The sequence below is a fragment of the Aythya ferina genome (genome assembly GCF_964211825.1).
Source record: "Aythya ferina genome assembly, chromosome: 6".
NCBI lineage: Eukaryota > Metazoa > Chordata > Aves > Anseriformes > Anatidae > Aythya > Aythya ferina.
In genome coordinates, this window is record NC_140303.1 from 24,332,850 (window position 1) to 24,355,788 (window position 22,939).

Below are 22,939 nucleotides of genomic sequence, written 5' to 3' on the forward strand. Positions count from 1 at the left end.
GCGTTTCCTTCAGCAAAAATAGTTCTCTCGTTGATTTCAGTTAAATTGAGACTGTAATGTACAATAAATGTGCTAGGATTTATGTACTTGAAAATAATAACAAAATATAATCTACAAGATGTTCCTGAAGTGTTGATTCATCAAAAATATTCATTTCAAGTCAAATGTTCAAGTCTTGCTTACGTGAATAAACCACAGGAGCCAGTGTGACTTCATTGGAACTATTCCTATGACTATAAGCTAGGCATGTAACTGGAATTTACTATAAATATGCAAAATCTCTAAATTCTACAAATGCTTTAATAACAGAAAAATCCCATAGAGGTCATAGGACTACTCATGTGAGAGAAGTTAAATATATTCTTAATGTACTATGTCATCGGGATCTGAGCCTTAATTTAAAGAAGGGTAAATAAATCTGTGATGCAGATATAAAACAATATTTCCCATTTTTCTTACATTGATAAGAAATAAAATCCAACTGCTAAGTTAATAGCTCAGTGGAGCACTTGTGAAGTACTGAATGGTATTGTAAGGGGCAATATCTGCATCTTGCACTCAAATCACTTTGCATGGACTGAGTTGAAAGGAAAAAGTGAGATTCTGAATGTTAATTAAACTACATTGAGAATAATGAATACAAAACGTATTATTTAGAAAGCAGATTTTCCAAACTTATTTTAAACTGTGAAGAAATATTTTATTAAATAAAAAAGTATAAAGAGAAGCTTGCAAGCTAACAAAAGAAATTTTATAGAAGGGAGAACTGATAAATATTAAATCACTTCCCCCATTTAACATGGTCTCTTCAGTGAAAAAGCCATAGGAAAACATTGAAAATGCATTAGAAAATCTGTAAGTAAAAAAATAAATAAAAATATAAAAGCATCTCTAGGGAGGAGACACTGATCCATTTATGCTCAGTATAACTCTAAAAATCAGTTCTAAGAATGTTTCAAGGAGTTAGTACCTACTTAATTTATATTCATAGTCTCAGGATATGATAATCTGCTTGACTTTTGGTACCTATGTTATTTTTGTCAATCCTTAATTCTTCTAAATACCTTTTTGTAAGATTTTTTACAATGTTGAAAATCGGGCCTTTAAATGCCCCTTAAGAAACACAACAAAAATGGACAGGCCCAAATGTATTTGTACTATACTTAGTTCAATTTATTTTTCATCATGTGGGTATTAAGTACGTTGAAATATAAATATCTATTTTGCCTGACTTAGTAAAACTGTTGATGTGACTGTAAGTCTCTGCTGTTACAATACAGTATAGAACTTCAGACAGATAAAACCAGAATGCTGTTGGGAGGTTGCACCGAATTCTGATGCCTATTATCTTGGTGCAAATCCAGAATTACTTATTAGATAAAAAAATGTATCTTGGATCAATATAGGTATTAAAATAAAAGAAATCATAATTTGGTCCAAAAGAGTGACCTGTTTTCAGAGGGTGAGAAGCAAAATGTTTTCTCATTGTTCACCAGAATTCTCAACTGGCCAAAGGAAATGGTAATCAACAAGCTTTTTAGCATTGCAGTTGTCTAGGTGTGAATTTTAAAGGTTATATACCAATGTATTTAGCTTGTACTTGTAAGGTTTTTAAGGTTTACATTTAAAAGTAGACTTTAAAACCTAATAGTCATATTATCCACTGTTATAAATCAACATCACTACTTTGAAATGAATATGTCAAACCAACTGAAAATCTTACCCAGATTATGATTATTATTATGGCTGAAGTTATTTTGGTTGTTTTCCATCAAAAATTCATGAGATCAAATATTATTTCTTGCTTCAGTGAAACTGTTTCATAGGGTTAAAACAATCACTTTATATCCTATTTAGCTCTGATGATAGAGCTAAATATATTTTTTAAAATACTAATATTTTAACTAACATAATGATATTAATGCAGTAATATTGTTTACTTCAGACAGTCTTCAAGTGCCTGAATCATCATAGCAAGTATTCTAGAGTTCTCTTTTACAGGAGGTTGCAGACTTTTTGTTTGAAGATTTTTAATTCTTCATTAACCCAATCTTCTTAAAGACTGTACATTTGATTTTGTTTTTCAGAATCAACAGCACATAGAAGAGAGTCAAACAGGATGGGCAGGCGGAGTAGGTTTTGGTTTTGTTCTCTACTGATTTAATGAAAACTTACAGCTTTCTGCATCTTCACAGTGGTGTTTTGAAGCATCAAACACTATTCAAAGTCACACAATGCTACTGCCTCAAACCTGTTGCACTGTACAGCTGAGACTTTTTATGCTGTTAGGCATAGTAGCTGGCTACCAGCTTTCTGAGTATAAAAACCTTTGTTTTCTACCTTCCTTTGCAACTGATCAGACACTATACTGAAGGGAGGGAAGCCAAGAACAGAGAGTGATTCATAATGCAAAGTAATTCTTAGAAATATTTGGGTGGGGACAAAGCAATAATGTAAAAAACCTCTGATTTGCTTGGGCAAGAGATAAGATTAGTCATACCATAGCATTTTAAGAATAGAAACTGTTCATTCAGAACACAGCTTTAGTGCCATGTGCTGTTCATCTTCAGCTAGAGAAGAACTTTCAAGGTAAAACACCCCTCTTACAAGTGTAGTTGATGCTTCTTTGCAGTTAGCCTTAAGCAAAAGAAATTTTCTCTACCCAATATCCTTTATCCTAGAAGAGCCATGACACCTTTCTTTGGGAGCTTGCAGTAAAAACCAAGCTGCAAGGAAATTGTAAGAGCATGAGATCAGTATTCACATTCATATATTCTAGCAATTAATATGTGTGCATATGCTTATGTTACTCCTCAGGCAGGCGAAGTTACTAGAATTCAGTATGGGTAACCTCATGCTGTGTTTGATTATACTGCAGTAGACTTAAATGAGACCTTCAATTTTCAGTACACTATCCTTTAAGAGGTGTGTTTTTATTTGAAGTAAAGATTACGCATTCGGTAGGATTAGTGCCTTGGTCCCTTTCTGTTTTTCATCTCTGCTCTTGAGGTTGTGATGAAGGGTTTTTATTAGAACTAATAAATTCCTGTTTAGCCTGTATGGGATTTAAAGATTAGAAATATTAGAAGAAGGGTCCAGAACAATTTAGCTTGTGGTCACAAGTTCTATTTGATCTTGGGTTAATATTATTCAAAAGTCACATCTAATTGGGAATATTGGTGTTTGAAGTGCTTGCAGGTCATTATTCTGTGTTCATATTTTGAAAATAAAACTTACAGTTGCAGTAGCTGGATGACAATCCTAGTAAAGAGGTGATGGTTTGAAAGAAAGCTAAAGTTGAATGGTCTTACCTGGGATAATCAGTTCTTACCTATTAGTAGGGTAAAGATCAGATATCCATTTTGCTTAGTGCTATTTCTGTTGAGTGAATCAGCCAAACTCAGTGGTCCACAGGACTTTCAGATTGGCACTGTTCATGAACATTAGCTTCATTCAGAAACATTATTTTTAAAATAACCTCTACATATTTTTAAATAAGTACATATCATACAGAATATGCAAAATATTCTAGTTATAAGTAAAGAGCTTGTATTTGTGTGGTATTTCAGGTATCTATATTATCAATTTAAGAAATCTGACATGATATAGTGTAAATTGAATGTAACCATTGAAAGAGAGTCTTAGTTTAATATGTAGACTATAACCTGCTAAACAGTTTGGACTTTCTTTTGTCTCACCTACCATGTTTCTTTGTTCCAGTTCTTTGTATCTACACCATATTTTACATCAGACAGCAGTTCATACTACAAAATTTTTAGTGACAAAAATGGTTATAAGCATATTCATTACATCAATGGCTCTGTGGTAAGTCAAGCAAAGTGGTCTAGTTTACTGTGAATTTTTGAAATAATTCTGCTATATTCAGTAATTTATATATCTTGTTTTGCAGGAGAATGCAATCCAAATTACTAGTGGAGAATGGGAAGCAATATACATTTTCAGAGTAACAAATGATGCAATGTAAGTATCACACAGAAGAGTATAGGTTGTGAGTATTGTCAGTACATGTAAGAGTAATACTAAATCATTTGACACACAGCAGCCATTTGTCAACTCATTAAGTTATAACTAGCTAGTTACAATGTATCTCGTAACTGAATGCATCCACAACAAATTTGTATGCTCAATTTTGCAAACTTCTTTTACTTGTGGGAGATTCTTCGTAATTGCCCTCGTTTTTTTTGGTTATTGTCATCGGTCTTAGACGGTCATCATCAGTCTTAGATGGTCTTTTCTAGGGATATGTAAATTTAAGTATGTGGTTATCCCACATACAACTAGAAATTATTTTTGTTTTGTTGAATATGAGCTGTGGTTTCTCATTCAGGTTACTATATATATAGATATATAATTGGAAGAGAGATTGAGTGATTAGCTCTTGCGAATTAAGATGGAACTCTTATTTATATGGTGTATTTGTCATCTAATGAGAGTCTGAGCAAAGATTTATTAAGATGAAAGGCATGTAAGCTTAACTCATTCTCCCATCTTATGCAGAAATCTCAAAAAGCATAAGTTAACTTCCAAGATATCTTTTTGTCTTGATGCTGGTTCATAGTTCATCGGTTTATGGATTATTTACAAATTGTATACGAATTAATTTACAGTTTCTACTCAAGTAATGAATTTGAAGGCTATCCAGGAAGAAGAAATATTTACAAGTAAGTGCTATCAACGTTATCTTAATGATAATAGGTTAATAGGCAATGGGTGTGGATTTGTCAACAAAATAATTAATTTCCAAATAATTTAATTTCCAAATAATTTATTTAATTCCATTAAGTGTAATTTCATGAGCTATTCTAACTAAAACTTTACTTCACATTATATCTGGGAATTGAGGACAAGAACTATCTAAAGGGTTAATAAACTGTTAGGAAAAATATGCTAAAAAGGGAAAACATCTATTTTTAAAAGGAACTGTTTTGAAAGTAGAATGCCTGTGTTCCAGAACATGAAGCAGACTCATCTGATGTCAGTTGTAGCAAAATAAATAATTGCTTTATTTTATTTTTCCCCTAGACTCAGTATTGGAAGTAAACCTATCAGAAAACTGTGTATTACTTGTAATTTAAGGAAAGAGAGATGCCAATATTATACAGCAAGGTTCAGTGAACGTTCTAAGTATTATGCGTTGATCTGTTATGGTATGTATAGCATGTAAACAAACAAATAACCAGTTGTTCTGTTGGACATATCAGAAGCATAGATAATATTATCACAGCATACATAATAAATTACCACAAATGATGGCTAGATGAATCATATAAATTTCACTGTAATCAGAAGAGATTTCCACATACTTTTTCATGTCCTAAAATCTTGGAAAAATGCTTCAAGAATATAAATATTTTCACACTTTTTTTTTTTTTTTTTTACCACCCTCCCCCCAAAAAAAATGCTTTTTAGAGTTAAAAACAAAATTTTGAAAGTCCTTCATGACACAAAACAAATATTAAGCTGACTCAACAAAGTCATTCTTGCAGCAGCAAGAGCAGGATTTTGTGAGAGATGCTGATTTCCATAGAACATGATCAAAGTTAGCTATGAGAATTCACTACGATGAATTCTCAAATGGAAACAATTAAAACTTAGGTCAGCCTCAAAATGTTGAATATTTACTACCTGAGAAAAAATCTTAATAACATCTTTTTTTAAAAAATAAAAATTAAAGATTTAAAAGACTTTTTAAAATTTTGCTTTAAAAAAACTTTTAAATCTTTAAAAATCTTTAATAACAGAACTAAGAAAAATTTATCAAGATGTATGATTAGTGAAACCGCTTATAACACAGAAGTATGAGTGATGAGTTCATCCATTACTGTTATCAAAGAACAGTTAAGAAACAGTGTTCCCTAAAAAAGGGAAAAAAGCTGTCCAAAGTTTTCCTTTTGCGTACTTCATATAAAGCTTACTGTTCTTCTGCACTGAATCATCAGCTGAACAGTTCTTTGGTCCTCTGTTAAGCAGAGGACCAAATGTAGCTAATAACAACACCTTTCAATCATTCTTGTACAAAATAGTCAGTAAGGTCATCACCATATGAAAGCCAGTCACCTTCACAAATACAATTTGACATGTTCTCAGAAGAATGTTTCACATTGTTAGTTCTGCATTCACCTTATGTAATCACATCTAAGGTATTAACTAGATGTCACTTCTCTAAGGAGGAAGAGTTGGCTGATATGTTACTTCTATTATGTTTGTTAAATTATGTAGGTATATATGCAAGTCTACATACATACAGTACCTTATGTATTTTGTACAGCAGGGTCTAGTGGGTTTTGCAGCAGAGAAGATTCAGAATGGTAGAAGGTTGCATTCAACTCTTTAATTCCTGTCAGTTCCAATAGTAATGTAATCTACACTTTACCACCAAATTCTGGCTTCAAACTGTAAACAACCTTCTTTTCATTCTTATGACAGGTCCTGGGATTCCTATTTCCACTCTTTTTGAGAACCAGGGTGATAGAGGTACTGAAAATATCCTGCCTGTTTCTGGATGCTTGTTTTCTCATTTATCTTCACTATGCAGATCCCCTAATGCAATATTTAGGATTGTGAATAATAATAATAAATATCCTGAAGTCTATAAATGTTCTGTTTCATCTGGAAAATTAAGCTGAAAGTACAGCTTTTTTTTTTTCTTTTTTTTTTTTTTTTATGTACAATATTCTTAATCCACCAATACTCTTGGAAAAATGCATATGCAAACAATACCCAGTGAATTCATAATATATAGCTCTGTGGTCTATGCTGGAAAATAACTAAATTATAAATAGTGATTTTAAAATGATATAAAGTAAATTGGCTCCCAAGCAAGTATAAATATATATATGCATATGAAGCTGTCTAAGTTTGCAGCAATACATTAATAAGAACAGTTATACAGTATGTCTAGTGTCTTTATGGACATACACTATACAGTAGATAAGCCAAGGGTTTGCTTCATCCCCTTAAGAAATTGAGTTTTCCATGTTTGTCCAGAAACAAGGTGGTCACAAACATATATGGGCTTAACCATGCTGCCCAAGAGTCTCAGAAGTTAAACTTAACATACTGTGGTAAGGAAGAGAGGAGACACAGAACTGGTTTTTGCATTGTGTGGTGAATTTTACATTTCCAGCTTCTGCCATATAAGAAAACTGGAGAAAGTTATTTGCAGGAGAAAGAATTTTCCTCCTACCATCCAGAACTCTAACGCTCACAGGCAGTATGTGATGATTAGTGTTGCAAAATGTATATTCTATAATAATCTAAGGAATATTTGTGCATCATAATACCAGTGCCTTGCTTTTATTTAGCTATATGATCAAGACCAAATAGAACTGGCTGAGCTGATTTCATTACTCTGCTTATAATTTTTCACAGATTTCCTTACTGTTCTAATAAGATAAAATAAAGAAATCTCAATTAATGAAGAGGAATTAACAAATGAACTTAATAATTTGGGCGTTTCTTTTCTGTAGAGCTCAGAATATTAGAAGACAACTGGGAACTGCAGTCTTCTTTGCAAAAGATCAAACTGCCGAAAGAAGAAATTAACAAACTTGAAGTGGATGGTATAAGTAAGAATTACAGTTTTAATAAACTTACTACTCATATTTTGCCTTCATTTTGTTGTAGTGACTATAGTCTTTCTGTAGATCAAACTTGTTAGCCTGCCACATTAGAAATCAGAGCCCTCATTTTGCCCTGTTTGACAGTGACTAATTTATCTTTGTCTCATGGTGTCTATCAGTAAAATAGTAGTTGAAACACACCTCTTCTTTGTGACACAATTAAAAAAATACTTTCATAATATTTGTAAAGTGTTTAAATATCACATAAAAGCACAGTATATGTTTTATAGTACAGTATGGTACTAATGAAATGTGAAACATGAACCACCATTAATGTGTTAAACATAATAGTGACTTGTATACACTGTTATTTTCCCTAGTGACTTTACAAACAATATTCCATAGTAGTGAATCAGTATAATGTTTTCAAAAACCCGTGTCTCAAAATCTTAACAACAGTTGTGTTCCTAATTGTGTTTTTCTAAACACCTAGAAAACTGCAAATCTATTTTGGTGAAGTAATAATTAAATACATAGCTTCATTAAAAAAAATAAAAATGGACACTTCAATTTTTCAAGTTTATTCTTAAACAGTTTAATACAAACAATTACTTCTGTGGTTCTGTGGTTCACAATTCATGTACTCTGTGCTGATTCTTTTTCTATTACTATTTCATTACTATTACATCAAACTATGGATTATGCTTGGAGGAATCTTTTTAACCATTAACAATGTAATTTTAATTTGTCTTTTCTAGCTTTGTGGTACAAAATGCTTCTGCCCCCACAATTTGATAGATCCAAGAAGTACCCACTACTCATTCAGGTGTATGTAACACTTCCTTTCTTTCAATTTCATTGTTTTGTCTGAAAGAATGTTTATTATAATTTAAGGAAACCTAGGATATTTGTAACATTTTATCAAGCAAAAGCAAAAAGCATTTTGGTTTTCTGTTTGTTCATTTAATATGTTTAAATATAAATATTAATATGTTTTCATATTGAGATTGAAATTTAAACATACATGTTTTCAATGTGAAATTATTAATTTCGGCTTTGTTAATATGTAAACTATGAGTCTGCTTAATTTTCTTATGAAAAACAAACAAACAAAAAAAACTAAGCCATGTAGCCTAGTTTCTTTGAAAGTTTCCTTCTAAAGAGCATTTGAGATGAATTGAATTTATTGCTGTCTGGAAAGGCAAGAAAAAATGCATTGGTGCAAAAAAAAAAAAAAGAGATGGAAAAGTAATGGGTGTGATAAACATTATATTGTCTTTTATTAACTAGTGATGATCCAAAATTCCAACAATGCTAAGTATGTTTAGTTGAAGTTTAGAGTAGAAGATGAAGTAATTCACATCCTCAAGGTCAAATACGTAATTTGTATTAGGCATGTCTCCATATTGCTCAGCTATGTGGGGTGTGTTCAGCCCACAGCTCCCAGAGCATGTTATTCCCTACTGAATCAAAGAAGGTTTGGTGATGGCCAAAAAGCGTAAGGAGCTATACTTTTTTTTCCTGTTTTCTTTGTTAATGCATAGTATGTGTGGAGATCAAATGCCAAATAAACACAAACAAACAGAATTCAAAAGGGCTGTTACACCTCATTTCTGTACCCAAGGATTTTGGAGAGAATTAGAAATTGAGACTTTGAGCCATACCTCCTCCAAGAATTCCCCTTACGATGGATACCTGATGCTGTACTCCTTCGTCTGAGCTAAAACTAATGGTTTGCTTTAGGCATAAGACATTAAGGATTTAAGTGAATTTTAGATAGCAAAATCTCTCAAATATATGAAGACAGTAACGGGACTGCTTCTGTCTACTGAGATTTCTAAACCACAGCCATTCAGCAAAATATTTGTATAGAAAATGTGAGACATCTATAATCCAGTATCTATTTATACATCTGAGTTGAAAATGTGTAAATTTCCACCCTCAGGTATGGAGGACCTTGCAGTCAGAATGTAAAGGACACATTTAGCATTAGTTGGATAACCTATCTTGCAAGCAAAGAGGGAATTATTGTTGCCCTAGTGGATGGCAGAGGGACAGCGTATCGAGGTGACAAGATTTTGCATGCAGTATATCGAAGACTAGGAGTCTACGAAGTTGAGGACCAAATATCAGCAGTGAAGTAAGTAGAATATATCTCCATAACATTTTTGTATTTACACACCTACAAAAAGTAATGTGAAAAAAAAGAAAAAATATTAAATGTTCTCCTGAGCCTGTGTTCTGTAGAGCTGAGGGCTTCAGGAAATAAGACTAGGCTTAAGACTTGTAGAAATAAAATATTACTTGATGTCAGTGTGGTTTTATGTGGTGTGCTAAGTCCTTTTACTACTAAGTTCGCATTTGAACTTCAGCACTTCTATTTTGTAAGGGCATTATCAGAGGCCTCAGTCCTAGGCCTAAATAAATATGTGCATCAGTGGTGAGAGGTAAGCTATTGTATTTTCCATTATTATGAAGTTTTCCCTGAAGGGGAAACCTACCTCATAGGTAGTAACCATACTGATTAGCCAAAGATCCATATTGATGGACCATGGTGATTAGCTAAATATCGAATGTGGAGTATAAAACTGAATCCTGACGCTACCTTTTCAACAGTGTAGTTAATCATAAACTTGTTCTCTATGCTGTCTTAAAATAGTAATAAACAACAGGAAGTGATTGAGGTCCTTTAGTAGATCTCCTCTTCCCACACAAGTTGCACCTCTGCATCAAACACTTAAGGTATTCCAAGGAAAAACAAGTCCCTAAGCAGAAGTTTTGGGAAGGGGGAGAATGCTGAGGGTTTGTAAAGAAAGTCTGTCTGTTAAGCTTACAGATGCAGTAGCACTACTAAAGTGAGCGTTTAATGAAGTGTTAGTTTGAACTCCACAGAAATGAATGCAAAGCAGGATTAAAAAATCTAGTCTAGGTTTTGATCTTGAATCGCTACTATCAGAGCATGGATAGACTTTCGAGTGCAATATCCTTTCCCTCAGTAATGGACCTGATTCTGAGAAGAAAACGTAGAAAATGGATGTACAAGTCAAGGTTCACACAACCTTCTCTGCTTGCTTGTGAATGGTGTTTGTATTTACAAGTGTGTGTGAGGAGGGGATCTGTTCCTTCCCGTTACTGCTTTGTGATAATTCATTTCCACCTCAATGATATAAACACACCATTATCTTTTTCAGTGATAAACAAAACAGCATATCTGTGTATCATGTCAGGTTTTTCAATATAATCTATTATTTTCTTTCCTGAAACTCTTAGCAGCAACATGCTTTAAAATATCACAGGACAGAGAAGTGGGTTTTTTTATTACTCTGAATCATCATTCAAACATAAAATGCTGGAGACAGAGGGAGTCTAAACTGATTCTGCAGTTGCAGAATTTGCTGAGATGGGCTGTGAAGAAATGACCTCAGACTTCACACTTCCCAATTTTCTGTCAGCACCTAGACTAAATTTTTATTCAGTTAAATGCATTGCATTCCATCTTACTGATCTAACACATGGTTTAAAATGAATGATTTTTAGAAACAATCATATACTCTAGTGGGAAACCTTGGAGGAGCTTTTACTGTAGGAGGAACCCCATGGGTTAAGACAGTAATTTTACAAATCTGAATCATTTTTTGGCTTATCTAACTTTGTCCCACCCATATTGTATTGGACATTTTAAGTATTGTCTGTCATTTGTGGTTGCCTTTGTAAAATAATGCTATCAGCTGCTTATATATTTTCTGGGATGTATCTGAAGATATTTTATCTCTTGCTCTTGAACCAATGTTGTCTTTTGCTTATGTATGACGTTTAAGTTAAAGAGAGGGTCTGGACAGTGTACCAAGGTGAATATTAAGTATAAGAAAAAACAACTTCTTTTACATGAAGCTAGTTGTTCCTCTGGAACAAAAATTATTAAGAAAGTGTTAATTTCAGCAATGTTTATTCTTTAAAGAAAAAATCTTAATTTCCTCTGAATGTCTTTGAGTTGAATAACTGATGCTTTGTAGAAATCTGACATGCTACACTGATTGTCAGTTTGATCAAATTGCTGTGATGTTTCGAAAAAAGTGAAAATTTTTTTTTTGCTAATTGGCTAAAATACTAGTAATCTTGGTTTGCAATAATGCATTCATTTCTGTGATTTTCTTTTCCACAGGAAATTTATAGAAATGGGTTTTATTGATGAGAAACGAATAGCAATATGGGGCTGGGTGAGTGGTTCATCTTTTTTATATCTATCTTTAAATAATCCTGTAGTATAATTTTATATAATTCTTCCTTTTTCTGTCCTAAATCTCTATAAAGAGATTGGCTGAAGACAACTTCAGGGATAGCATAAATGCCGCACAGCCCCTTTATAAAGATTTTTAAGATGTTCAAGCTATCTGACTCAATTGTTTTTCTTCGTCATGAATGACTAGATTAAGAATGCAATATCCAGAAAGAATTTTTCTTCCTTTCTTTCTTTTTCTTTTTCTTTTTCTTTTTCTTTTTCTTTTTCTTTTTCTTTTTCTTTTTCTTTTTCTTTTTCTTTTTCTTTTTCTTTTTCTTTTTCTTTTTCTTTTTCTTTTTCTTTTTCTTTTTCTTTTTCTTTTTCTTTTTCTTTTTCTTTTTCTTTTTCTTTTTCTTTTTCTTTTTCTTTTTCTTTCTCTCCTTCCTTCCTCCCTTCTGTCTTTCTTTTTCATTGCTGTTGTTTGTTTGTTTTCCTTGGCCCAGTTTCATTGTAAGAGGCTTGCCCAGAAGCACTGGGCAACTGTAATTGTAGGAGTTGCCTGATTTTAGACAACGCGTGAGCAGGGTTGCTAAAATCTCTCAATTAATCTAATATTTAAATTACCGTGGCCAGACACAGCTATAACTAGGATATGCTGTCATAAGGTGAAATTAAAGTGACATCAATCATGTTAAGACCACGTGAAAATACAATTTTTTTAATCGCATTATATTGTATTTAACTACAGTGTTTCTGGAACCAATTAAGTGTGATTTCACACATCTAAAGCATTGTATTCCAGTAGCAGATATATTATTTAAATAACAGCACTATTGCCAAACCTGTCAATCTTTTTTTTTTTTTGTCTTTTTTTTTTTTTTCATTTATTATTACCATTTCCTGGTCCATATCCTTTGAATAGAGTTGGAAGCTGTATCCTTATTTATAGCCTGCAGTTTGATAGGTATGCATGAACTCATCATACTTTCAGACTCACCAAACTCTTTTGGATGGTAAAAGTTCTTAAATGACCACTAAGGCAATTCAGGTTTTGAACTCCACCTCTCCAACTCTTACAGTACATAGATTTACCTGCCTGATCTTAATCCTTTACTCTGTAGCCTTGTGGACTGCTTTTTTTAAAGATCAAATGAAGCAAGCAAATGCTCTTGAAAGGTTTTATGAGTTACCATTTCCTTAAGCATATCCATCGCTGTAGTTTCAAGCATGACTCTCGACAGTAGAGAGGGACTAACTTACTTCTCTACAAATTAACTAACTAACTAAATAATGATCTGTGCATACTGCCCTTCATCATTAATACACTATTGATAAGATTAATAATTTAAAAAATTCTGCATGACACACCCATCCCTCTATTCCAGAATAAACAGGAGCCCATTATTTCCCAAAACCTTATACAAGTATTTTCCAACCCCAGTTCCATATCCCATGTACAATCAAACAGAATGCTTTTTATTACAATATCTTCTCCTTTCTCAGCTTCTAGCCCCAAATTGTTGCATGTCTATTCTGATGTCTAGGCTTACTTTGCCTAAATTCTATCTATGAACTTGTTCTTCGTTATTGGGTCCCAGTTTGAGGAATCGGGCCAGAAGAGCAGCCATCGGTAGAGACAAATTGCTCCAACTTCAAGTTCTTAAATATATGAGCCTGTTAGTATTGGGGATGGAGATGGTTCAATATAGCAAACATTCAAAAAAGCTAGATAGTTTGTTAAGGGTGGGAAAACCTATGACTCTTCTTGGAAGGGCACACTGACAGGATGAGAGGCAATGAACACAAGTTACCACAAGGAAAGTTTTGATTGGGTATTAGGAAAAAAAAATATATGACAACAGTTTTCAACATTGAAATATGTTGACTAGAAAGGCTGTGGAATTTGGATGTGCCTCTGATTGACCTCATTTAATTTTGAAGTTAACCCTGTTTTGAGATAGTTTGCACTGATTAGATTACCTTGAATGACACTGCCAACTTAATTTTTTTATGATTCTAAATGCTAACAAGAGCAATATCCTGTGATAAGTGCTGAAGAAATAGTAAGATAGTAAGTGATTCAATAAAGCCGTCTAATCTCTGTCACAAGAAATCACATCAGATCTATTTGAAATCAAAAAAAAAATAAAATAAAAAGCTTTGTCCTCCATGCATTCAAAGCAAACTCTTTACTTTGGAATCAGTTTATATGAGTTTGATTTGGAAAACAAAATGATATTTCACCAATAATTTTAAACACTCAGTGATTTCTTCCTAGTCCTATGGTGGATACGTAACTTCTCTGGCACTTGGATCTGGCAGTGGAGTATTTAAATGTGGAATGGCTGTGGCTCCTGTTTCCAGCTGGGAATATTACGGTATGGAAAATTGTCATAAACACTGACTTGGAAAGAGAGGTAGCATTTAATGACTTTCTAAATTAAATCATTGCAAGAGAATGTCAATACAAAACTAGACATAAAACTTTTAAGACCTTAAGTTTAATATTTTCTGTGCTGAAAATAACTGATTGGAACTGTCAGTTTGGAACGGATTTTGCTACATAGAAGGTATGCACAGACAATTCTATATGCACATCTGTAACAATCTGTTTGATTGTATCAAGTTTGATTGTTGTTGATTGTATCAAGTCCTCTTGATAAACACTATATTCAGGAATTATCTCCCTAAAAAAAATCTTGTTAAAACTGAATTCAGAAACAGCTGAAATGTTTTTCTGCCCATAATGTAATCACAGTGCACTTCGACTTCAGTTACTGCAGATGGCCTCTGTCAGGAATCAGTATCTCTGATGACTGCAAAGTTATTTTCCAAAAGCAGTGGAAAATAGAGGGACTCAGTTCTGTCTGATATTTTTTATTTTTAAATATTTTGCCTTTAGATGTTTCTCAACCACACCTCCAGTGTTGTCGTGTTACGAGACATATTTTTCTTTATTGACTAAGACTCCAAACTGTTTTGAGGAAACAACTCTGAGAGTGTACTCCCAGGGCCTTGCTGTGTGAATAAAGCAGGCACATACGCAATTACTTGCAGACCTGTTAAGCTTTTGGCATGGTGTAAAGGAACCTTAGTGTAAAAAAGAATCCTGCCATGCATGTTTTCAATGAGCAAAATGTAACACTTTGAACACATTTACTTAGCATATGGTCGTTGCTAAGAAGTCTTGGTTATAAGAAATTTTTTTGGTTAAATGGGAAGGATTGCTTCCCTGACTGCTAGCACAGACATTCCTTGTATTTATGGTGTTTTGCAAACAAAGGGAAAAACATTTGTATGACACAGGAAGCATAATCTTCATGTTTTCACTGGCATGAACATTTTTGAAGGCATTTTCACTCATGATCACAAAATTATTTCCAGAATGCAGGCATAAAGCACTATTTTGCAAAAGTCCTTCAATAAGGGAAGAATTATAAACATTTGTTTGGGCATTAAAAATTGTATGAAGTTTTAAGTAAAAGCAGATTAGACCCACACCATTGCAATCTTTACTTTAGCTTATTTTTCAAAAGAGCATTAAAAAATCTTGCTAAAAGCACATTGTAAAATCCAGACAGGCAAATGTACCTCCCCAAAGGAAGGAAGGAAGGAAGCATAACAAAGTAATGAGTCATGAGTTCTGGCAAACAGATCAAGTTAATATTAGGGTGAACTGTGTTAGCGGCAAAACTACAGGATGCTACATATTTGAGACTTCAAGCAGGGTCAGTATGTTAGAGGATGTACTGGTCCCTAGAGCTTCTAAGTTTTGTCCTGCCCTCTTTTATATGCACAGATCAGAGTTTGCAGCATAATCTTTTCTCTGAAATCCTCCCACTCACCTCCATTTTCTGTCAGAGTTAATATAGCAGCTGAACAGTTATAAGGAAAGTTGCATTCAGGGACAATGTATAGTTAAAATCATTAAATATGTGACTCTTTTATTAAAATTCTCAATCTCCTTTTTCTTCCTCAGTAATTGACAAGCTGAATCTTCCACTTAGTCATTATAATGCAGTTCTTGCTGACCTCAGTGGACTTGTTGTAGCTATACTGGTAGAAGAGAGTGGAGAATTTGGCTCAAAATACTGTAGAAATGCCAGCCATTCAAAGAGTTTATTTTATTGAAAACTCAAGCCCAATATGGTTGTTTGACACTGTGTTGACAACAGATATTGCACATTTTCTGTTTTCATTGAATGATAAAGAATTTTGATAAAAGATAGACTACTTAGATTTTTCTGTATTTAGTTTATTACAAATTATCTTAAGGAGCCTTACCTGGCTGATCTGGGAGACACAGTACACAACTTTAGCACTTGGTGGTAACATATATAAAGGATACATAATAAACCATGGGAACGTGGCTATATTGAGTCATTTTCCATCCCTGGGGGAACTCTCATTTCTACTTTTTCTCAAAAATATTCTAATGCAGTGTATGAAACTGGACAACAAGGTACAGGCCTGGCAGGTAGGGGGAAAGCAGTGAATATTGTCTATCTGGACTTCAGTAAGACTTTTGACACTGACTCCCACAAATCCTCAAATACAAACTGTTAATGTATGGGCTGACTGAACAGACAGTGAGGTGGATTGAAAACTGGTTGAGCAGCTGAGCCCAGAGTGGGGTGATCAGTGGCACAAAATCTAGTTGGAGGCCAGTAACTAGTGGCTTGGGAGGAGTGGATGATAAACTATAGTGTGATGCTGCAAGCCAGAGGGACCTCAACAGGCTAGCAAAATGGGCTGACAGGAACCTCATGACATTCAACAAGCAGAAATGCAAAGTCCTGCTCCTGGGCAGGAACAACCCCAGGTACCAATATTTGCTGGTGGCCACCCAGCTGGAAAGCAGTTTTGCAGAAAACAACCTGAAGGGCCTTGTGGGCACCAAGTTGAACATGAGACAGCAATGTGTCATTGATGCAGAGAAGGCTAATAGTATCCTGGGCTTCATAGGCAAAGTATTGCCAACAGGTCAAAGGAGGTGATCCTTCCCCTCTATTCAGCAGTGGTGAGGCCACACCTGGACTGCCATGTCAAGTTCTGAGCTCTTTAGTACAAGAGAGACATGGAGATGCTGGCGATTGCCCAACAAAGGACCACGAAAATGATTAAGGGACTAGATCATCTGGATCATCTCCCCTGTGAGAAAAGGCTGAGACATATGGGACTGTTTAACCTCAAAAAGAGAAGCCTCAGGGGGGATGTTATCAATGCCTATAAACACATCAAGGAAATGGGCACAAACTCACTTAGAGGATGTCCTGTCAACATCAGAAAACACTACTGCATGGGGAAGGTACTGGCACAGGTTGACACAAAGAGGTTGTGGAGTCTCCCACCTTGGAGGTATTCAAAAGCTGTGTGGACATGGTCAACATGGTCCTAGGTAGTTAGTTCTAGAGAATCCTGCATTGGTCCTGGTTGGACCAGATGACTTCCAGATTTCCCTTCCAACATCAACTAGTCTATGATTCTGTAGACAATCTCAATTCCTTACTGACTACGATGGCCATCACCTCTAAATATGGGCGGGAAAGATGCCAGCTTTTCTTCATCAGAAAGCTCTGACTCCATTAAATAAATAAAATTCCTGTAATTTTATTCCTGTAATTCCTGCAGCTTGACCGCTCAATATGTGCTGGTTACTCTTTCAAGGAAAAGTCATAAAGAAAGTAATGCTCTTGTAGTGACAGCTGCTGCATCAATTTTCCACAGATTTTCATAACTACTGTTAGTTAAATTACAAACATGCGGGCAGTTTAAAGATAGCTGAAACCTAACGGTTTCTTGGTGTTAGATATCATTCAGTTATTCATGCTTGTGTTTTTTCAAATCCGTTAATAGTCTTTGTTATCGTTAGAGAAAGGAACTGGACAGATACCTGAAAATCAATTGCAAGTTTTTAAGTGCAAGCCTATATCGTTTCCTGCTCCCCCATAATTGTTGCTTATATTCATTCAATGGGATAAGGGCAATGTTTTTTCCATATTAACTATATATACTCATACACATCCCAGGCTGGAATTCTGCTCTGTATTTTCTTTTTAAGATGTCAACAGTAGTGTATGTTGTCTTTCTACCACACACATTTATTGGCTCATTCAATTGACTTCTGGAGTTCAAACCAGTAGCATAAAGCAGTATCAGTTAATTACCTTTATCCACAAAATGTTAACTCCATAGATAAGTATTGAATCACTATTTCTACAAGGACTGTTTGGAGAACATGTATTAATTAACTTACGTATTAAATTATATTTTAATATTTTTATATTTTATTAATTAATTATAATGTATTAATTAACCATATTTTTAGTATGTTTAGATTTGGTGTATTTTAAGGAAACCAAGCGGAACAGATATAGTTAAAATAAACAGTCGATTTTCTATGTATCACTGGAGGCATAAAAATATCTTTAGCTTTTTTCTTCTTTAATATCACAGCATCTATCTACACAGAACGATTTATGGGTCTTCCTGTAGAGTCCGATAATCTTGAGCACTACAAGGTGAGAATTCTCTTTCTCTGTTCATTTGCCTTAAACCTGAGTCACACTTCCAGGGACAACCAGAATAATAAAGAAATAAAATGACCAGCCAGCTCTCTTAGTGGCAGCCCTGTAACAGCTAAAGCTGCTGCTGTGAAATTCATATCTCTGTAGTTCCTCATGGTTTTGTATTTATCAGCTGTAAATATAATAAACTGTAGGATCTTTATTTTCTCATTGATTTGACAGTGCAAATCATTAATTCAGGAAAGAACTTATATGAGAGAGGTTAAGATGGTTTGTACCCTTAACTATGGTATGCAAGCTGCTTCATTCAAATTTAGCTGTCTGATAATAATATCTATATAGTGAACAGTCACAACCTCCCCTACCTGGAACAGATTGCATTTCTGATTTTCTTCACATTGATAGGAAATCTGTAACTTTGTCTAGCAGCGCACATACGAGCTCTGAATACAGACAGGCCTGAATTAAGCCCAAATAATTTAACCCAAAACCCAATAAAGGCTTTTGTATCAATACCTATTCTCCATCCTAACCCCGACTGCAGAAATGCTCAACACCAAACAGCTCTGGTAGAGCTGTCTAGGTAGCTAGGAATTGCAGAGTTCAGAGAATGCCACATGGTAGCTACTATGCTTTTTGTGAAGTGGTCATAAATGTATATAGTTTCTATATACATATAGTAATCTATCTCAGATTGAGATGAAGTCACTGCTGTCATTATTATGCCAGTCCAACTGTTTGATTGTGGTTACACTGGTTAATGGAAGCCTTTCAGCTCTGTGATTGAGCGGTTTAAATTGAAGCTGCTGAACTGTTCACTTTTCCTCTCAACAGAATTCAACTGTGATGGCAAGAGCAAAGAATTTCCAAAACGTGGAGTATCTCCTCATCCATGGAACAGCAGATGGTGAGGTTTGCAAATGGTAGTACAAATACAGAGCCAGAATCACTTTGTTTGAAAAACATCAAGCATTTTTCTGTGCCTTAGATTAGGATGACTACTTAGATCTTTGTTAGATTTCAGTATGACATATTGTAAGGTGCTTAGTCATTCTTAGTCATGTCAACTGTATCACTCGATAATTACTGGACACAATTTAATGCACTAGAATTTTATGCTTTGTGGTATTTACACGTTTCAACAGCCAATCACTTTTTTTCCTTTTTCAGATAATGTACATTTCCAGAACTCAGCACAAATTGCAAAAGCTCTGGTTAACGCACAAGTGGATTTCCAGGCAATGGTAAATAACAGATTATTTTTCATTTTGAACAGTGTTTTATAGCTTTATCAATAAGCTGATATTATATTTGGTGACATTTTTAAGAACCCAGTTCAACAGAACATTCTTCAAAATCTAGCAATTGTTAGTGCATTTGTTACTCTTTATAAGTAATTCCTTCTTCAGAGTATTTTCCTGCTCTTTTTGTTTATTTGTTTTTCTTTCTCTCTTCCCCTTTGGATGCTAATGAAATTTCTCTCATAAAGAATAACTTAGAGGCTTTTAAAATGAGCCAGGGAGAAGAATGAGAATCCAGCCTTCTTATAAAAGCTGCTGATAGCTAGTAAAAGAGAAGAAGATGAAAAAGCTGGCTTCTGGGACCAAATCCATCAGTGCTGATGGATTCTCTTTACTTGGACATGCCTGCCACAGGCAGGAGGTGAAACATAGGGGAAAAAATGAAGTATCCAAATACTGTATCCAGGATGAGGGGAAAAAAAAAAAAGAGTTGTCTGCAAAATTTGCTTGGAGTAGTTGGAGTAGCAGGTTAGCAGGTGCAGGCAAACAGAGAAACACATAGACAAGAGGTTAGAAGATATAAGTGAGGAATGAACAGGTAAAAAGTAGCACTGAATTATATAGTAGCACTGAAGTATATGTTAAGCAATGCTTCTGCACCTTCTTTCTCCAGACTAATGGCAAACGGATCTGCCCGCTATCAAACATACTGGCCTTCTGCCTCAGACCACTTCCCAGGTCCATGAACTTTGGATCAGACAGAGGTCCCCCTGTACTTGAGATTTGTAGGACCTTTTGTGAATTCCCCATCTTCTAACTTCACTGATATTTAGCAAACCTGGTTTACTTCTCAAGTATCTGGGATTCTGTATGCAGTTGTAGTCATTCTTGTTCAGCTACATTAACATCTCAGTAGAGTTAGAAGGAAAATTGAGGAAACATCTTTGATTTACTTTATGAAAGCAGGACATTTTTAGTCTAGTGAAATAAGATCTGAAAATTCTATGATTGCTATGGAGGATAACTACAGAGAAAAAAAAAAGCTATTGAAGATAAAAAACAGTTTTAGCAGAAGAACAAATGTATATATAGTACTGACAAATACATTGAGGTCAAAAGTTAGAAGAATTTTCTGTTAAAACATCTAGCCTTTGGAATGAGCAGAAAAAGGGGGAGCATGGCAAAAAGCAACCTACTTTTAAGCTTCAGGTTAGTACATTCACTACAAAGGGATCAGACTTTACAACCCAAAGGTGTCTCTTACTCCTTAAATGAGAAGACTGAATGATTTTTGCTCTTCCTGTTTCTAATGACATGGAAAAGTCTCTAATAGCAAACCATCCTGCTGTAGTTAGGTGTTAACCATTATTTCTTAAGAAGTTAGCAAAATTCATATCTTATTTGCAGTAATCAGTCATAATGGTTGGGGTCCTGCTGTAATGCAGGGTGTGTTGAACAGAAATGCATAACATTTAGGTGAAAGCTGTTGCTGAGAGCCCAGTATTCCTATATTGCCAAGGCCTCGCAGCATGGCAGGGGCATTTGATCCCTAAAGGCATCTCTAAACTCTTTTGCCCAACTTGATACAACAGAATTGCCAGTATTGAGGCAGTAATGCTTGCTCCTAGATTACAGAAAGTATAGAAACTTTGTTCTATATAGTAGAATCTGCTGAAAAGGAAAAAAAAAATAGCAGGTCCCTCTGTTTGTTTACTTGAGGCATGTACTTTCTTCTATATGGCAATGAAATGGTGGAATTGCTTAACTGTTACAGAATTGAAGAGATAACACAGGGGCTTTATGGATTTTTTTTTTCTTTCTTTTTCAGTGGTATACTGATGAGAACCATGGAATTCCAGGCCTTTCCAGCAAACACCTCTACACACATATGACCCATTTCCTCAAACAATGTTTTTCTTTGTCAGAATAGATGAGCTCTTCAGAGCATGCTAAGGCATCTGAGACATCTCTGGGAGAATGCAATGATAACAGTGCCTGGGTTATGTAGTTTTTAGGTGGATTGATAGCAGGAACTCTGAAGTTAAAAACTCGATGTTTACATCCATTTTTTATATTGTATATTAGCAGATGTTGTGCTAATACATGTTTTGGCACATTTAACACCTGTTGGATAAAAAAAAAATAAAATCAGAATGTAACGTGGTATGTGCATTTATTGCCATCTTGCTTAAACTACATTCTGCATTCCAAAGCTAGGTGGTCCGTTGCGAAGGCATACTGCCAAATGAATACACTTGCGTTTATTAACTATAACTGTAAAATGGGCAAGGACAATGAAAGTCGTGCAAGTACCTAATTAACTTCTTAATAAGAACCAGTTTCTCAAAATACATTTATATTTCCAATTTATTGGAAAGAATCCAAGCAGGGATAGGAACACACAATATTTGAAGCTGAAGTATGGATAATTAGCCAGAATATTGAATGCTGTGTTCAAATTTTATTAAGCTCTTCCTTGAAACCCTGATTCTGCTAAACTCTGTTCAGGTTTAAATACGGAAGCTGGACATTCATGATAGCTATTTTATCTCAATGTTTTTTTCTGCCTGTGTTCAAATTATGTGAGCCACATTACCCTGCTTTTAATCTTCACCTTGGCATTCACATTAATTCTAATATTGTTCATCCCAGACTGAGGGGAAAAAATCAAAGGATTTTGCATGTTTGCTTTGCTTTGTTTCCAGTAAAAAAAATTTTTAGGGAGTCTTTTAAAAACTTTAGAAGCTAATAGTGATTGGAACACATGTATCCTTTTGATTAGTAATTAAATCAGTCCTGTCATAATATAAGAGTATGAACAAGATAACTGGCAGGAGATCCATTTTAGATTAAATGATTCTCTGGTCGCATGTTTTAAAAATTCTGAGTTAGCCTACTGCATAAGAATTGTCATCTGTCTAATGTAGTATCTCATCTTTGCTATTAGCTAGTGAGGGTGCAAAATAACCTGAAAAAGATTGTGGAGTAGCCTTCACACAAAGAAAGCTTCTTCCTAACTCTTTGAGACTGGTTGCTGCTTGTTTGTGGAAGAGCAAGGCATTTAATTTGACCCTCTTGACAAAAAGATGGGGTTTAGCCAACATCATTAAAATGTAGAAATGATTTGCTATGTAACGGATTCTTTCATTTTGTTGATGGCAATATCAAATCTGATTTTCCGCACATGAGAACATTCCTCAGACATCTTTATGTAAATGTAGTTGCCAAGCTGTTTGTAATGGTTAAATTATACTTTGATGGGAACTCTTCAGAAAATACTCAATTAGTTCAGGTTTTTTTGGAAACACTGCCAATTATGTGACGTTAATGAGCTTTTTGTTGGTAATGTAATTAAAACTCAACTGCTAT

The 22,939-nt window shown here is 34.5% G+C and overlaps 1 protein-coding gene across 1 annotated transcript in view; it reads left to right on the plus strand.

The window, feature by feature from the left end:
- Nucleotides 1-21,736, plus strand: part of FAP (fibroblast activation protein alpha) — a 38,578-nt gene extending 16,842 nt beyond the window's left edge. Inside the window, exons 12-26 of the mRNA XM_084524196.1 lie at nucleotides 2,088-2,132; nucleotides 3,721-3,825; nucleotides 3,911-3,981; nucleotides 4,629-4,682; nucleotides 5,044-5,168; nucleotides 6,448-6,495; nucleotides 7,491-7,589; nucleotides 8,342-8,411; nucleotides 9,529-9,723; nucleotides 11,746-11,800; nucleotides 14,081-14,180; nucleotides 18,259-18,323; nucleotides 19,164-19,236; nucleotides 19,500-19,573; nucleotides 21,399-21,736. Of these exons, the coding sequence (XP_084380322.1) occupies nucleotides 2,088-2,132; nucleotides 3,721-3,825; nucleotides 3,911-3,981; nucleotides 4,629-4,682; nucleotides 5,044-5,168; nucleotides 6,448-6,495; nucleotides 7,491-7,589; nucleotides 8,342-8,411; nucleotides 9,529-9,723; nucleotides 11,746-11,800; nucleotides 14,081-14,180; nucleotides 18,259-18,323; nucleotides 19,164-19,236; nucleotides 19,500-19,573; nucleotides 21,399-21,500 (1,281 nt within the window). The 3' untranslated portion in view covers nucleotides 21,501-21,736. The remainder of the gene's footprint in view (nucleotides 1-2,087; nucleotides 2,133-3,720; nucleotides 3,826-3,910; nucleotides 3,982-4,628; nucleotides 4,683-5,043; nucleotides 5,169-6,447; nucleotides 6,496-7,490; nucleotides 7,590-8,341; nucleotides 8,412-9,528; nucleotides 9,724-11,745; nucleotides 11,801-14,080; nucleotides 14,181-18,258; nucleotides 18,324-19,163; nucleotides 19,237-19,499; nucleotides 19,574-21,398) is intronic.
- The last annotated feature ends 1,203 nt before the right edge of the window (nucleotides 21,737-22,939 follow it).